The sequence below is a fragment of the Beta vulgaris genome, chromosome 5 (assembly GCF_026745355.1).
Source record: "Beta vulgaris subsp. vulgaris cultivar EL10 chromosome 5, EL10.2, whole genome shotgun sequence".
Taxonomy (NCBI): Eukaryota; Viridiplantae; Streptophyta; class Magnoliopsida; order Caryophyllales; family Amaranthaceae; genus Beta; species Beta vulgaris.
The window spans coordinates 31,815,754-31,834,175 of NC_079206.1; the positions used below are offsets into that span (position 1 = coordinate 31,815,754).

The window sequence follows — 18,422 nt, forward strand, 5'->3', positions numbered from 1 at the left end:
GCAGCAAGAAGGAAGAAGAGGACTCACGTCTCATCATCAGACATCTCCGCAGTAAAACCGCTAATTGAAGTACCTGCAGCACCAAAAACAGCATTGCCAAAAGTATCCTCCCCCACATGGTCAGTGGGGTCAGGTACGTGTGGCGTATACCAAGACGGATGGATGGCATCATGCGCAATAAGCCCCTGGTGATAGTAGTCATGGTAGATGGGGTAGAGTGCGTGGCACATGTCGGACTCCACGGTGGTCAATTGTCCAGGGTGGTCAGGTGGGTCTGAATGGTGGCCTGACCGAGCTCAAGACGACCCATCTATGAGGTAACAGACTGTTGTCCCTGCTCAATGCGGGTAAGGGCGGCCATCATAGGGTCTACAGGAGCGGAGGAAGAGGCTTCCCCAGCGGACTGTCTATGGTAGGTCCTCAAAGGTCGTCTGGCAATGGGCTCCTGAGCTCGTAAAGGAAGTAGGTATGAACCTACACCAGGCTCAAGGCGGGTCTGGGATCGGCCAGGAAGAAGGATGGACTCCTTCTTGGCAATGTACCACCTAAACTTATTGGCCGATTGGGCAGTTATCCACTTGGCATTGATCATATAATCGATGCCAATCTGTGCAGGGCCAGCTACTGCATTGTTGATGTCAGGCACATAACCAAAATGAACAGCTATAGCAGTAATAAGGCCACCTAAAATAATAGGTTGCCCCCTAACACTACCATCCTCAAATGTGGCAGGCAAACTAGTTGCAGTCCGTTTTAGCTGGGAGACAAACAAGTAAGGCATGCACAAAGCATAGTCGAATGCGGGAAACAAATAACTCCCCATCAGAAAAAATCTCCTGTTTTTGACAGGAGTGGGGCTCAGCACGCCCAAAAAGTGTGCATCCCAGAAATCGCTGCAGGTAGCGAAGACAGGGAAAGTGCAAATGGTCAGCAGACATGTGTTGGGTGTTCACTTCATCTTCACCAGTAAAGGCTGCCCACAATGTGTTGATGCGAAGGTCGGGAGGGTGGCGATGTTCCCCAGTGAGGGCTAAGCCAAAAAAATCAGCTAATTGGCCGAGTGTAAGTTCTCGATCCTCATTCATGAGGCGAAAACGAAGAACCTAATTTTTGTTCCCTACTTCTAGGGAACTCAGAATTTCGAGGGTGAGGTGCCTAAAGGTCCAAAAGAACATGCCAAACATAGTAGTTCCCAAACCTAGTTTCTCAAATAAAGTCTTAGTATCAGCAAATATACCCAAAGTATGCAGAGATTGTGAATCAACAAAGCGAGTGGGAATTATATTGCGGAATTTCAACTTTTGAAATTTTTCTTTTTGCTCTAAAGATTTGAAAATTACCTAAGGGAAGGTTGAATCCGGTGGAATTTGATTGCTTGATTTCCCTCGTGAGCTTTGCCTCTTTTTGCTTGGTCTTGACATGGTGAAATTTGGTGAGAAGGTGAATGGAAGTGAGTGGGAGAAAAGATGGAGATTTTCTGATTTTTTTTTGTGAGAAAGATGAAGAAAAACAAAAAGAGTGAAGAAATTTGGAAGGAGGAGATGAAATTAGGGAGTGAGTAAAGGTAGGAGAAGGAGTGGGTATGGAGGTAGTGAGGAGAGAGAAAACAAGGTTTTGGAGAGGATGAAGTATTGAGAGAAGATGAAAAGAAAGAATGAAAAGGAAATCGAAATCAAGGGCACAAAAGAAGCTGTCGGGGTATCCGCCTGGTCGGGCCGACCCGCCCGGTCGACCGGGCGAATTTTTATTTTCTCATTTCTTCGCAGCGCTGGCATTAGCAAGTATTCCGCCCGGTCGACCGGGAGAAATCCGCCCGGTCGGGCGATTTCCAGATTGTGCTCAGATATTTCGCCCGGTTATCTGGGCATTAAATTCTACAAAAACGCTTACGCGCCCGGTCGACCGGGCGAAAAATGCGTTACTTTTTGTCTCTCGATTTTTTCCATTCTGCTAGAAATGGTTGCGTGCCCGGTCGGGCGAGCTCACCCGGTTGACCGGGCGGTTTCGTTTTACGTTATATTTCGTTGAAAATTTTCCCATGCCATGAGATTTGCCTCCTGCACACACTAAATTCGTCCACATATTAGTACACTCTCCCTCACCACTCTAAAAAATAAAAAAATGAAAATAAAAAAGAAATAATCTAAACTAACAAAGAAAAAAAAGAAAAGACGGGTTGCCTCCCGCAAAGCGCTGGTTTAGATGGTCCCGCACGACTGTAGTACCTATTCTCAAAATCAGGGAGTGTCTAGGTACATAACCTCTACTTGGCCGATGAAGGCTCCCTCATGGTACAGTTTCAGTCGCTGCCCATTCACTTTAAACTTCGTCCCAGCTGCATTGGCCACTTCAATAGCTCCATGTGCTTTCACGTTAGTGACAACAAAAGGTCCAGACCATTTTGACTTAAGCTTTCCAGGAAAGAGCCGTAGTCTAGTGTTATATAATAGAACTTTGTCACCAACATGAAACTCCCACTTCACAATCATCTTGTCATGAAATCTCTTTGTTTGCTCCTTGTAATGTTTGTGGTTTTCATATGCTTCCAGTCGAAGTTCATCTAACTCATTTAGTTGAAGAAGTCTTGCCTCCCCTGCAGCCTCCAAATCCAGGTTAATTTCTGTAACTGTGCAAGCTGAGAGATACTCCATTCCAACAGTAAATGACAAGCTTTGCCATAGACTAATCGATATGGGGTGATTCCTAGAGGTGTCTTAAAAGCAGTTCGTAGAGCCCACATAGTGTCATCCAATTTTTGTGACCAATCCTTCCTTGACCTGTTGACTACCTTCTCCAAGATGCACTTGATCTGACGATTGGAGACTTCAACTTGACCACTAGTCTGGGGATGATAAGCTAAACCAACTTTATGAGTGACTCCATATCTCTTCAGTAAAGCTTTGAAGGTTCTCTGATGAAAGTGAGATCCCCCCATCACTGATCAAGACTCTCGGGACTCCAAATCGAGGGAAAATAACCTTCTTGAAGAGCTTCATGACTACCTTAGAATCATTGGTAATGGAAGCCACAACTTCAACCCACTTAGTCACATAATCCACAGCAACCAAGATATACCTGTTTCCACAAGAAGAAGGGAAAGGTCCCATGAAATCAATGCCCCATACATCAAATGGTTCAATCTCCAAAATTCCCATTTGTGGCATCTCCTGGCTCTTTGAAATATTACCCGTTCGTTGACATTCATTACAAGAAAGAGAAAAAACACGAGAATCTTTGAAAATGGTAGGCCAATAAAAGCCACTTGTGAGAACTCTATAAGCTAGCTGTAGCTTGTGAGCCAAGATGTCCACTACAAGGCATACTATGACAATGTTGGAGAATGACAACTATCTCCCAATCAGCTATACATCGGCGGAACAAGCCATCTGAGCACTTCTTGCATAAGAGTAGGTCGTCCCAAAAATAATGCTTGGCATCATGATAAAACTTTTTACGCTATTGGTAAGTCAAATCAGGAGGATGAGAACAACACAATAGTTAGCAAAGTCATCATACCATGGAGATTGAGTAGACACAGCAAAAAGATGGTCATCTGGAAAAGCATCATCAATGGGACCGTCAGCACTTGACTCAAACCTCAACCGGGAGAGATGATCTGCAACGACATTCTCAGCACCCTTCTTGTCACGGATCTCCAGATCAAACTCTTGTAGTAAGAGTATCCATCGTATAAGTCGTGGTTTGGCCTCTTTCTTGGCCAAGAGATACTTCAGCACAACATGGTCAGTATGGACAATCACTTTCGAACCTATGAGGTAGCTCCGAAACTTGTTAAGAGCATAAACAATGGCCAACAACTCTTTCTCTGTAGTAGCATAGTTGACCTGGGCTTCATCTAAGGTCTTACTGGCATAGTAGATGGCATGGAGGACTTTGTTTTTCCGTTGACCAAGCACAGCACCAACTGCATAATCACTAGCATCACACATGATCTCGAAAGGGAGACTCCAGTCTGGAGGTTGTATGATAGGGGCAGTGATCAATGCTTCCTTAATCCTGTCAAAAGGCTCCACACACGCATCAGTAAAATTAAAAGTGGCATCCTTGAGCAACAATTGAGTAAGGGATTTCGCAATTTTTGAAAAGTCTTTTATAAATCTGCGATAGAAACCCGCCTGACCCAGAAAACTCCTCACTGCCTTGACATTCACAGGAGGAGGAAGTTTCTCAATCACCTCAATTTTTGCTCTGTCCACCTGGATGCCACGCTCAGATATGAGGTGTCCAAGTACCACTCCGTCATTCACCATGAAGTGGCACTTTTCCCAATTAAGAACTAGATTAACCTCATAACAATGTTTCAGAACTTTAGAGAGATTATGCAAACATACATCAAAGTCAGAACCATAAACACTAAAATCATCCATAAATACCTCCATGATATTCTCGATGAAATCAGAAAAAAATAGCCATCATACATCTCTGAAATGTGGCAGGGGCGTTGCACAAACCAAATGGCATTCTGCGATATGCAAAAGTGCCATAGGGACAAGTGAACGTCGTCTTCTCCTGATCGGGTGGGTGAATAGGAATCTGAAACAAACCTGAATATCCATCCAAATAACAAAAATGTTATGTTTTGCTAATCTTTCTAACATCTGATCAATAAAAGGGAGAGGGAAATGATCTTTCAGCACTAGTAGAAAAAACCTCAAATGCTCCGGTTTTTTAGGCCACAAATGCTCCGTATTTGACGCGTAGCAAACGTCGCCCGAGCATTTGAGACTTTTACAAATGCTTTGGTTGCAACCGAAGCATTTGTAACACAAATGCTCCAGTTTTATCTTAAAAATCGGAGCATTTATGTTACAAATGCTCCAGTTTTTGAGATACAATCGGAGCATTTGAGCCCCTAAAAATTTAAAAAAATATATATTTTTTTTTTTGCTTTTTTTATCCTAAATTGATGGACAATCATTTACATGTAGATAAAAGTTTCATTTCTAATATTTTTGTTCATAAATACAGGATATAGTACAAATAAATAACAATTAACATTAAGGTAAACTAATATATCCATAAGAACATATTCCTTAAATGTTATAAGGACATCAAATTTCATGGAATCCCATGCACCAAACTAAAGATCTGGGTCATTAAAATACAACATCAAAGTGTTCATAGAAATATCAAAGTATGTAATTTTGCTAAACAAGGGCAAAAATGAACACCAAGGCTGAAGCTCAACGAAATAATGTTGACTTATTCGGCAAAGCTAATATAACAATATCAAAATGCAGTAAAGTGCATTAACATTAGAAAGCAACTCCAATAGCAAAGTGCATTAAGATTAGAATGCTCTTTGATCTCACATTACAATCATCTTACATTGTCAAGGCCAGATAAATTGGCTCTCTGATCTCAGAGTCGCTGAGGACCACAACCTATAAACTGCAAAAAAAAATTCAATAGGAGTAAAGTAAGGTGCATGTGATATGTTTAGGAGCACCTACTATAAACAAGTAGCTTAAACTGCAAAATGGAATTCAATAGGAAGGTGATACATTATGTTGTTCATCACAGAGTTCATGTAGCTCTCTAAAATAAGCTAGTCAAGCTGAGTTGTATAGCAGTTGACCTGCCATCCCAAACTTATAAGCCCTTTTTCACATTGCAAATTTACATGATTTTTGAGAAATAACTGGTCATCGTTATCAAACTTGACTGTTCAAAACTATTGAGACAATACTGATTTTGCCTAGGAGATGATAGCCAATTGTGCAGATCTGAATCTGATGAGAATTCACCATTGAACAACTAATGCATGATGATGTACAGGATCAACTCCAAAGACATGACACCTCTAATGAAACACTAGAACGGAGAACCTCCAACATCCATGCATGAGAAATGGCCAAAAGCCTAAAATTGATGTTAGAACATTAACTTTCTACATATATTAAGGTTCTGAAGATACTCATCTATACTTTTTAATCTAGAAAAGCAATAAACACAGGAACCAAAAGGCAGACATCTGTGGGTGAAAACACCAAAAAAGTAATCACCACATTGTAATTTAATCAGGATCAATTGTCTCTAACAAGAACATAACAAACTTTGCACATCAACCACCAGGGATAAATCAAATGTCTAATCCAGTGTGTGTAAATCAATGAGACCAAATGTCACACATCCAATATCATTATAAAGTAATAAGTACTAAAATATATATCCAGCAGACCAGCACCAGCCATGAAAATGTTCAAGTTTACTCTACTATGAACTAATAACTAGAAAATGGCAGTCCACCAGCCCAATGGAAAAAAAGATAGCGTCGACAACAAGGTCCAAACCGGATAAAACTTGGTTGACCTAGTGGGTAAATTACCCACTACTAATAGAATTTATTCGACCCTCCATGAAATGAGGGATTGCAACATTCTGTTTGGCATTCATTATAAGAGCTTTAGAGGATCTAGTATAATATTATACTTACTGGAATTTTATTGAAGATCAGTCTCTAGGAATATTCACATGGTAACAAGAATATCAGCATTACTACTATTTAAAAGTTTCACACTAGAGAAAGAAGAAAAAATAAAAGAATCATGCAACTATGTTCCATCCCACAATATACAATGTTCTTGAATGAAATAAAGATAACATGCAATTTCCATCCAAAGTATTTGCAATTTGACCCAAACAGAAACAGAAAAACAAAGTGATAAGCATTGACAGCAGTTTAATGTCTTATAGCTTGAACACCATTATAGACATCCATATCTAAGTGTACGTCATAAATTTTTAACAAGCTACCATGTAGCAGAAGAGTGTAGTAAACACATAAAGAGAGATAAAGCTTACACCTATGAGTTATGATGTGAAGATACCTGCCCTTGAGATGAAATATGGTGGAACTTCACCTAATGCAGTCCCAACACCCCATAGAACAGCTTCGAACTGGATTTGAGGCAAGATGCTGGTAAGAGGCACTCTTGAACCATGAACAGACTTAAATAATGGAGGTCCAAATTTAAAGCAGTCCTTATCAAGCCATAACGGACCTCGTTTCAATTGGATTGTATCATATGGAGCACTTTTCAAATCAACTCGGCCACATTGCATTGCTTTAATGGTAAAGAGGGCAATATGTGGCCCCAGATAAAGAACAAAAGTGTGCAGGCCAGATCCTGACTAATCCACAAGGAGCAAGGGATGCATGTCAGTAACTGGGCTGAAAATAATGTGCATCACTGAAAAATTCAAGTTCATTCAATTACTAAACAGATGCTCCTAGTTAAAGAAAAAGATGTTTCCAGCCATAATAACATTTACACTTTCTGTAACTAATCAATTATGCAGGAAATCATCAGCTAAAGACTTGGAATTCCAAAAAAACATAGAAGGAAGCATAATAAGTCGGCTTGATATATCACTCTCAGAGAATTCCACATTTAATTTCTTCATAGCTGCTAGTCTGCAACCATGTGATGCATACAACAAACTCAGCCAAAAATTATTCTCGTCAATGTATTCACATACCAAGGCCGATAGAAGATGCAACACCAAGGGCAGTCCACCATAAAACAAACTGAATGTACCGGAGAACCTCCTGGACATGCTGCAAGACAAAGAAACACCAGAATAACATACAAATATCACAAAACTCGAGATCTAAACCACGACAAAACCGTAGACTAACATGAAATCCAAAAAAATTAAAGAAAATTCAGATCAACATACAAAATCAAAAACAAAAACAGAAAGAAATTAGATAGAAGAAACTCATAAGAAAGGGGAAACCATGAATGAACCAAAAAATCCCGAAATATGCAGCGAAAAACATCAATTGAAAACCCTAAGAAGTTAAAACTGAATCTTCAACCAATTCAAAATCAAATCAAAGGAAACTTCACAAGTGTTGAACTTGAATACTTTAATGAAGCAGATCTTACATCAACACAACTAAATCCAGAAACTTCCAAATCCAAAAAAATAAGCAAAAGAGAAACAAAAAAAAACCCTAAAAGTCGACAAATAAGAAAAAAAAGAAAAGGGCGAGATAATACCCTCGATAGCAGACGGCGGGGCAGTAACTGGCGGAGAAATGTCTGTTCGTCTGCCTCGATTGGTGGTGAATGCTTTGGTTTCGTGGTTTGAAGTTTGGCAGGTTGATTGAAGAAACATCGATTAGAAATTGGTCGAACGGCTAATGCTTTGTGATGCAATCAATTGAACTGCGGCGAGGGGACTTGATAAGGAGGGATGACGGAGGGATGGTGGAGGTTTCAATTGAGGGAATCGAGGGACTTGGGAGGGAGAGAAAATAATAAAGAGAGGGAACGAGAATGACTGATGAGGAGAGACGAAAATCATTTTTAGTACGTACAGTGCGAGGGGTTTCATGAATTGAGAGAGGGTTTAAATGCTCGGGTTGACTAGTCAACCGAAGCATTTGACACCAAATGCTCCGCTTGACTAATCAACCCGAGCATTTGTGAACTTTTTTATTAAAAAAATTCACAAATGCTCGGGTAGATTAGTCAAGCGGAGCATTTGATAAGTAGCAAAAGCAATTTTTTCCACTAGTGCAGAGTGGCAGTGTTTAATCTGCGATAATCAATACACACCCGCCAACCTGTAACAGTACGAGTAGGAATTAGTTCATTCTTATCATTCTTAACAACAGTAGTCCCCCCCTTTTTAGGAACAACTTGAACCGGGCTCACCCACTTAGAATCTGAGATGGGGTAGATGATGCCCGCGTCAAGCAGTTTCATAATTTCCTTTTTCACCACCTCTTGCATATTAGGATTCAAACGTCTTTGAGGCTGTATGCAAGGGCGGTGGTTTTCTTCCAAGTGAATTCTATCCATGCAGAATTCAGTACTAATGCCCTTTAGATCATCAATACTATACCCAATAGCCTTCTTGTGCATGTAAAGCACTGTAAGAAGTTGTGAAAGCTGGCTATCTGTGATTTTAGTACTGACAATCACAAGAAATTCTTTAGCATCATCAAGAAATGCATATTTGAGGTGAGAAGGTAAAGTTTTAAGTTCTAACTTCTTTACCTGTGATTCGGAAGTAGAGAAAATAGTCTCCATTACCTTACAATCTGCTACCGTATCAATGTCAAGGTCATCATGCAGATCAAGATTTTTTTTCCAATAGTTCATCGGACAGAAATTGTGAAAAACTAACTCCGGATATCTCATCGAGTGTGTCAATCCTGCAACATGCGTGCTCAAGCATAGGAGACTCAATAGCATTGGTTAACTCAAAAGTAATAGTATGATCACCAACCACTTAAAGTCAGAGAACCAGATTTTACATCAATAACAGCATCAGCAGTACATAGAAAAGGTCGACCCAAAATAATGGGAATTTGACTATATTCTTCCATATCAAGTACTACAAAATCTACAGGAATATAGAATTTTCCAACTCTAACAGGGATATCCTCTAAAATACCCAAAGGATACTTCATAGATCGATCAGCCATCTGCAAAGTAATATGTGTGCACTTTAAAGCACCCAAGTTCAGTTTATTACAGATAGATAAAGGCATAACAGATACACTAGCACCTAGATCACATAAAGCCTTATCTATAAACAAAGCACCCACATGACAAGGGATGGAATAACTACCAGGATCTTTTAATTTGGGTGGAATTTTATTTTGCAGAACAACACTGCATTCTTCAGTTAAAGCAACCCTATCTATCCCACCAAAATCTTTCTTTTTAGTGATCATATCTTTCAGAAACTTGGCATACTGTTTATGCTAAAATTTGTCTCTTACGACAGGATTAAAGTTTGGGACGATTCAACCAGATTATGAATATGACAATGCAAGGAATGAATGCAATGGGGATTAAAGGGGATGAACACACAAAGATGGTGATGCGGAAAACCCCAATGAAGGTGGGTAAAAACCGCGGGTGAATATGGATCCACCAATCTACTAGTGTTGACTGTCGCTACAAGTTAGTGACAATCATTACAGCTTATGCTCTCTTTTGCTCTTAGTACAAAAAATGTCCAGTAATCTAGTCTAATGAGACTCTTTTCCTTTTGTATGTCCTTGGCCGTATTTTTCTCTTTTGGCTTTTTCCAATTGAATGCACTAATGAATTCCTAGTTTATTACAAAGATAATGGTCCCTTGATTATAGGAGATCTTCCGAATTACACTCCAACGTCGCAATCCCCTTTCCTCCTTTGTGCAATTTACTTTCATCAACGACTCTCATGGCTGATTTGATGCCTTATTGAACTCCTTTCTATTTCGAAAAATCCGTTACTATTTCTCAACTGGCTTTATCCTTGTGTCTCTCCGTCACGTCATAGTCGTCACGTCATCATGTCATCATGTCAATGTCACCCTGCAAAAACTCAGCCATAACAGTTTGCCCCCAATTGTCGAATTGGGGTAACACAAAAACCATGAGACAATTGTTAAAAAATCAAAAACCAAGCGAAATATCTTCAATACCCAATTGTCGAATCGGGGTAACACAAAACCCATGAGACAATTGTTAAAAAATCAATAAACCAAGCGAAATATCTTCAATATAATCAAGAAAAAATCTTATATGATAAATATAGAAAATTTCCTACGAAATTACTTAGCAAAAAAGAAAGAGGATCCATAAGGCAGCCCAAAGGTCTCAAATAGGTAGTTTTTTTGAAATAGCTGTTAATCTCTAACCGTTGGCTCGCGTGATGATTGCTTTTGGGGATATAAATACTGTGGGCGGTTGAAAACTTTAACCCACCAAATCTTTCTCTTTCTAAAGCAAGTTAGTTTCCATAACTTCCATAATTCTCTCCGCCGGAAAACTGATCTTTGACACCAGGTAATCTTTTACTTTTTGTTCATTAATCTCTTTAGTTCGCACTTTTCCTTTCCTCCTCAATTGCGTTCATGGCACCTAGTAGGCGTAGCATTAGGACGTTTGTAAAAAAAACCAGGAAAAATCGAGAGGTAAAGAGAAAGTCGTGGAACAAAGGAGTGAGAATGAGCACAAACTGTCAACCATGTCAGAGGATGACATGATGAGGTTTTTAGACTAAGGAAACCTGCCCGACAGCATGGTTATTAGAAACGCAGAGTCGGATGAACCACCGGAGACGTGCCCCACCACCTGGGTGGTGCTTTATGAATACCCTTTCAAAATAGGCTTGAGACTCCTTTTCACCCCCCCTAGCCAGAGACTTAATGCAGATCTACCAGATTAGCCCTGGGCAGATTATGCCCCAAGTCTGGGGAATTCTGAGTGTCATCGACAGAGTGACAGCGTCGTGGGAAGAAGCCTTCACTCTTCACGACCTACAGTTATACTATGAAATTAGGGTTAAAGCCAAAAATAGAATAGCCCTACATGCAAAAGCGAGGTTAGAACCTCTGGTTGGGGGAGTCCAATCAAACGACAAAGGTTGGAAGAACAGATATGTGTTTGTGAAAAAATCGTCGCTAGGGAAGCCGGAAAATTTTTGATTGGCAGCTAGAATATTGAAGGTTTGTTTAATCATATTTTCCTTTTGTGTCGTGTCGTTAACACTACTCTTACATAATTTCTTCTGCAGGTCTGAATCCAAAGTTATTGTCGCATCGCGACGAATCTCAGAATCTCTGCGACAAGTTTCTAAAAGTATCAGAAGAAGACAGACAATTCAGGAGAATTCTATTCGCTACCCAAGACAGTTGTTCATCTATGGCATCTGGTAAGTTTGCCTTTTACTTCTGCTTTAAGGTATAGTGATGTCAAAATTCTTAGTGACTCCAAGCGGTTATTGACAGGTTCATCGTAGTCTCGTCCTAGGGGAAGTATGGATAGTCAAGTACTGGCTGAAATGTTGCGTAAACGCAAGAGGGAATCTTCTGTTTACAATGTCTCTGCGTCGGCGACATCGACGTCGACGAAAAAGGACACTGATGTCGTCGTTCATCTGGACGACGAACAGGATATTGCGCCTAAAACGCGCAAGACTGAGTTCTTGGCCCCTCTTGACAAGGGTGGGCCATCATACACTGTGACCGTCTCCAACGACTTCATGTCGTTGGACAGGTCTATATGGCCAGAGGCTACATATTTCTTTTTCCTACTACTGCGAAAAGGATAAAAGAACACACTCTTCCTCGCATGATGTCAGATGGGGTAGAGTTTTATTCCATGTATAGTCGCTTAACTTTAGTTAAGGTCCCTACGATATTTTGACAATAACTTATAACTACCCACTGACATACTATCTCATTTCTACATACAGTCATTCCAACATTTCCTGATGGCAAAGAAGGAGATTTCAACACTGATGAAGGGTCTTCAGACCATGAGGCAGAGAGTCGAAAAGGCTGAAACGGACGTAAAGTCGAAAGAATCTGAGGTGGAATCCTACAAGTCAACTATAACAAAGATGGAGGAGACTCTGAAGAAAAACTGAGAAGAACTGGAGCAGATACGGGAGAAGGCGACTAAGTTGGAAGAGTCGTCGCGTCAAGAGATCCAAACCCTCTAGGCGACTGTTGATGGACAAAAGAACGAGCTGGACTTGCTCGAGGCTGAGGTGACTACCAGGGTCAGGGCCAAGCTTATGTATCAGTTCTTGATGAAGAATACGGCATCGTGGACGCCACAAAAAGATATAGACCTCTACCTCAAGTATATGGGGTCAATGAAGGACTTGATGGATGAGGATGACCTAGCCGCGACGGCAGATTCCGATGCATATGGATTAAGGCAATAAGAACATTCAAGATAAGAAAGAACAAAGATAGGAAGCATGTATCAAACCGGTTCGAATCGTTCGAACAACCACCAACTTTCCACCAACCAAAGTACCACTAATCAAGACCAAACTATAACAATGAACTTCTAGTTTGAGTCTGCTTTGTGATTCAATCACCAAATTAACGTTTAGATGATCAAATTAGCAAAGGTTTGATAAGAGGTCAAAACGGACCGGAAAAGATACTATGCACACAGCTTAGTATTCTTGGCATAAAAGTTTCAATTTCAAGTGTATTGATCTAATTCCAAAAGGAGTACAAATTTAACATATATGTTTACAACATGTCCAAAAAGCAGCTCATTTGGACGACTATTGCTATGCCAACTAGGACAAAAAACTAAGAGAAACAAAAAATTACAATTGTTACACACACCTCCTACAAAATAGCTAAGCTACCCTATTGGAAGTTGAGAATCAGAAAAACTACCAATGGGATATTAAAATACATTTCTTAAACTAAATATCCCAAAAGTTAAGCATTTCAGTAGAAGAAATGATTGCCCAAAAGCTTCAAAGAAGGCTGCTGGACGCAGGAGCTGGCAGTAGCTTTCCTTGCCATGAAGTCTTCTTCTCATTTGTATGGCTTCTTAGCCCATGTGAACTTCACATGCCTTCTACACTCCCTAAGATCTTCAATAAGCTGGAGGTGGCTTGAATTGCAGAAAAATACATCCCCTTAGCTTAACAAAATCGGATTACAAGGAGTTAAGCTAGATTAGCTCTAAACATGATTACTTAACTAATCACCTAATTAGCTAGTTAATACCTACTAAACTTGATTATCAATACTTAATGATGATTAAGGTATCATTAGTACTAATTAATCTTGCTTAAAAGGAGATTAACAAAGATATAACCTAATTAAGATGCTTAAGAAGAGTTTTAGGACAAACCGAGCTAGTTAAGCTTATGAATTGTACTTTCTTCACCATCTTCTCCTTGTGATCATGTTGAATAAGAAGACCTTGGTTTAAGCTAGATGCTCCTGCATCATTCTCCTCAGGTTCGAAAAGGTCTTCTTGTAACTCAGATCATCTGCAAATATGGAGCTAAATCACCAACATTGAATGTGCGAGATGTTTCCCATTTCATCTGGCAATTCTATCTTGTATGCATTGTTGTTGATCTTCTCTAGCACTTTGAAAGGTCCATCACTTCGTGGCATTAGCTTGTTCTTCCTCCTTGTAGGAAATCTTTCCTTCCTTAGATGTAACCACACTAGATCACCTGGCTTGTAAAGAACTTCTTCCTATGCTTGTTTGCTCGAACCTTGTATGCTTCATTCACCTTCTCTATTCTGGTTCGAATTTGCTGATGAAGTTGCTTCATTTCTTTTGCTTTCACTTCAGCTTCTTTGCTACTATGTACATCAATAGGAAATGGAAGTAAATCAATAGGACTTAAAGGATTAATCCCATAATTTACCTCAAATGGTGAGTGTTTAGTAGCATAAGTTGGTGATCTATTGTAAGCAAACTCAGCATGAGCTAGCTTTAGATCCCAATCCTTTTGAGACTTGTTCACAAGTGTCCTTAGCAGCATAGTTAAGTCCTGTTGGTCACCTCAGTCTGGCCATCAGTTTGAGGATGAGCAGTAGTACTAAACAGCAACTTAGTACCTAAAAGCTTCCACAAGTTCTTCCAGAAATAGCTAAGAAACTTTACATCTTTATCAGAAACAATAGACTTGGACTCCATGAAGTCTAATTATTTCTTTAAAGAACAAATCAGCAACATGAATAGCATCATCAGTTTTATTACAAGGAATGAAATGAGCCATTTTAGAGAATCTATCTACCACCACCATGATTGCATCTTTTTGCCTTTGAGTTCTAGGTAGAGCAACAATGAAATCCATGCTCACATCTTCCCATGGTTGAACTGGAACAGGAGGCGTGTAAAGTCCTTGATGAAAGGAACTTTTAGCCTTCTGACATATAGAACATCGAGCTAGAATGAAATGAACATCTCCTGCAAGTTTCGGCCAATAGAAGTGTTCCTGCAATACATCAACAGTTTTGTTAATGCCAAAGTGTCCTGCTAGTCCTCCTCCATGAACCTCCTTGATTAGCAAATCCCTTAATGAGCATTTAGGGATGCATAGCTTGTTGTTTCGAAAAAGAAAGCCATCTTGCAATGAATAAGCTCCATGAGATCCTTCTTTGCATGCTTCTAACAATAAAGAGAAATCTGGATCTCATAATACAAATCTTTAAGATGACTAAAGCCAAGTACACGAGCCTCCATAAGAGAAAGCATAGAATGCCTCCTTGATAAAGCATCTGCAACAATGTTAGAAACTCCAGTTTTATATTTTGAAACAAAATCAAAGGACTGAAGGAATTCCACCCATTTTGCATGTCTTGGACTGAGCTTATGTTGTCCATTTATGTACTTCAAGCTTGATGGTCTGAATGTAGCACAAATTGAGCTGGTCTGAGATAATGAGTCCAATGAGTCAAGGCACGAACAATAGCATAGAACTCCTTATCATAAGTGCTGTAGTTGAGTCTAGATTATTGAGCTTCTCACTGAAATAGGCTATGGGACGCCCTCCTTGTTGCAAAACAGCTCCAATGCCCACGCCACTTGCATCACACTCACTTCAAACACTTTCTTGAAATCAGGTAAGGCTAGAACAGGAGCCTTACTAAGCATATCTTCAATTGCTCAAATGCTTCTTGTGCTGCGGAGTCCAAATAAAGGACCCTTTCTTGATGCATTCAGTCAATGGCGCCAATATGGTGCTAAAGTTCTTGATAAATCTCCTGTAAAAAGAAGCTAAACCATGGAAACTTCGAACCTCAGTGATAGATTTAGGAACTGGCCATGACTTGATTGCTTCCACCTTAGATTCATCCATAGAAATGCCATTAGATGACACTATGAATCCAAGAAATGTCACCTTGAAGTAAAAACTCACACTTCTCCATCTTTGCATAAAGCTTCTTTTCCCTTAGTTTAAGGAAAACCTTCTTGAGATGCACTAGATGTTCCTGTTCACTTTGACTATACACAAGAATATCATCAAAATAAACAACAACAAAGATACCAATGAAGGGCCTGAGTACCTTGTGCATAAGTCTCATGAAAGTACTAGGAGCATTTGTAAACCAAATGGCATCACACGCCACTCATACAAACCACTCTTAGTTTTAAAAGCTGTTTTCCATTCATCACCCTCTTTGATTCTAATCTGATGATAACCACTTCTCAAATCAATCTTCGAAAATATAGTGGAACCATGTAACTCATCAAGCAAATCATCAAGTCTAGGTATTGGATACCTATACTTCACTGTTATGTTGTTAATAGCCGCAATCACACACATCCTCATAGAACCATCCTTCTTGGAACCAAAATGACAGGCACAGCACATGGACTAAGACTTTCTTGCACAAATCCTTTAGCTAACAATTCACTAACTTGTTTTTGCAACTCCTTAGCTTCTTCAGGATTACATCTATAAGCTGGTTTATTAGGTAAAGGGCCCAGGAATCAAGTCAATTTGGTGTTCAATTCCTCTACTAGGGGGTAAACACATAGGAAGATCAATTAGGAAAAACATCACCAAACTCCACCACTAAAGGCTTAACCATTTCGTGCACTTCTTAAGTTTTCATCATTTTCATCCAATAACAACAACAAATACATAACCTTCCCCTTTTCTACAGCTTTATCAAGTTGAGGTTTAGAAAGGATTAAGGTTTTTTTGTTTTGTGTTTTAGGTGGTGTTGTTTTTGGTTTAGAATGATTCGGCCATGGTACTAGGACTAAGCACAATTTTCTTCTTATTATGCATGAAAGTGTAAGTATTAGTCCTACCATTATGCAAGGTTTCTTTATCAGATTGCCAAGGTCTACCTAATAGTACATGACATGCATCCATAGGTAATACATCACATAAAACTTCATCCTTATAAGAATCACCAAAAGAAAAGCTAATTAAAGCTTGTTTTGTTACCTCCACACAATTGCCATCATTAAGCCAATGAAGCTTATAGGTTTTGGATGTGAGAAAGTAGCATGATTGAGCTTGTCCACCATAGAAGATGAGGCGACATTGGTGCAGCTCCCTCCATCAATGATCATCGAACATATCTTCCCTCCAATCAAGCATTTTGTTTGAAAGATTTGATCCCTTTGTGATGGAATCAATTCAGCTTCTTTAGCATGAAGAACTCTTCTTAAAACAAGGCTTAGATGTTCACCTTGAGTCACTTCTCCAACCTCTAACTCTTCTTCATTCTCGGCCTCCTCTTCGGTTTCACCTTCATTGTCTCCTTCGTGTTCAAGTGATTCTTCAATGTTTTTTATGTCAAGTAGAGTCATTACCCTTTTTTTTGGGCATTGAGCTTGATAACGACCATAACCATGACACTTAAAGCACTTCACATCAGATTTCTTTGAGGATTCTTCCACCACTTTCTTCCCTTTATCTAACACCTTCGATCCATCACCTTTAGGAGTGTAAGGAGATGTGTATGGTGTTTTAACATTCGAACATCCCTTAGAATAGGAAGTTCCTCTCACAAAAGATTTCTTCTTCTTCTCCTTTAAATGTTTCTCCACTTTTAAAGCAAATTTGAAGAGTTCATCTAAGGTAGAATAAGGTTGCAATTCCACCTTCCTCCTAATGTCTTTATCTAATCCTCCTAGAAAACGTGACATGGTTTGTTCCTCCCTCTCTTGAACATCAAGTTTCATCATCAATTTCTCAAATTCGTGAATGTAATGCTCCACTCCCTTATGATCTTGAGACAATCAGCTAATTGGTTATATAAATCAAGAGTATAAGTGGAAGGCAAAAACTTCTCTTTCATTTTCTTCTTAAGTTTTATCCAACTCTTGATTTTAGGCTTATGCTTTCTAGTTCTAGCTAGTACAACATTCTCCCACAAAAGGGATGCATACCCCTTTAGCTTAGCTACAGCAACTTTGAAAGCCTTAGCATCATCATACTCCTTAAGTTCAAAGATCCTATCACACCTTGAAACCCACTCCAAATAAACATCTGGATTAAGGTTTCCATCAAATTCAGGAACTTCTAACTTAATGTCTCTAAAGTCATCAACTTTTCGTGGCTTTCTCCTAGTTCTTGAAGACTCAGAGATAACCTCCTCACTACTATCATAAGCTACACCTTCATCCTCCATATTTTCTCTCCCCATTGATCCTCTAAACCCCTCTCTCATAACTGCCATCATATTAGCCATTTGCTCAGACAAAGTGGCTATTTGATTCTCTACTCCAACCAACCTTGCTTCATTCATGTTCATACCCCTTATAAACTGATTTTCTTCACCTCCACTCATGATTGATTCAACCTCAATGAAGTTAGGCTAGAAAGAAAGAAAAGAAGTGTGTTTGGTCTTAGAATAGGTTTTGGTTTTAGGGGGGGATTGTGTTTGGGTTTAAGGAGTGTTTTTAGTGTGTTTATGGGATGATTTGAATGCTCTTAAACAACCATTATCTCTGATACCAAATGATGCATATGGATTAAGGCAATAAGAACATTCAAGTTAAGAAAGAACAAAGATATGAAGCATGTATCAAACCGGTTCGAATTGTTCGAACAACCACCAACTTTCCACCAACCAAAGTACCACCAATCAAGAACAAACTATAACAATGAGCTTCTAGTTTGACTCTACTTTGTGATTCAATC

General features: G+C 39.5%; 2 protein-coding genes across 5 annotated transcripts; both read right to left on the reverse strand.

Annotated features, from left to right (window-relative positions):
- Positions 1–310: 310 nt before the first annotated feature.
- Positions 311–4,388, reverse strand: LOC104893780 (uncharacterized). Its single transcript, XM_010679919.2, has 5 exons — positions 3,517–4,388; positions 3,003–3,075; positions 2,677–2,911; positions 2,262–2,635; positions 311–757 (listed from the first exon to the last, which is right to left on the reverse strand). Exons 1-5 carry the CDS (start codon positions 4,386–4,388, stop codon positions 311–313), a joined length of 2,001 nt encoding a protein of 666 aa, XP_010678221.2.
- A 930-nt stretch (positions 4,389–5,318) lies between these two features.
- Positions 5,319–8,356, reverse strand: LOC125497305 (vacuole membrane protein KMS1-like). 4 transcript variants are annotated; one of them, XR_008969250.1, is made up of 4 exons: positions 8,031–8,356; positions 7,504–7,582; positions 6,852–7,151; positions 5,319–5,412 (listed from the first exon to the last, which is right to left on the reverse strand). XR_008969250.1 is itself a non-coding variant. In XM_048643891.2 (4 exons), the coding sequence occupies exons 2-4, from the start codon at positions 7,579–7,581 to the stop codon at positions 5,354–5,356; spliced, it is 441 nt and encodes a 146-aa protein (XP_048499848.1). In that variant the 5' UTR covers position 7,582; positions 8,031–8,356; the 3' UTR covers positions 5,319–5,353. The 4 variants fall into 4 exon arrangements, 2 of the variants coding, with proteins under 2 accessions (XP_048499848.1, XP_057250813.1); XM_048643891.2 differs by having other exon boundaries at positions 6,852–7,155; XR_008969249.1 differs by lacking the exon at positions 8,031–8,356 and having other exon boundaries at positions 6,852–7,214; positions 7,504–8,024.
- Between the last annotated feature and the right edge of the window lie 10,066 nt (positions 8,357–18,422).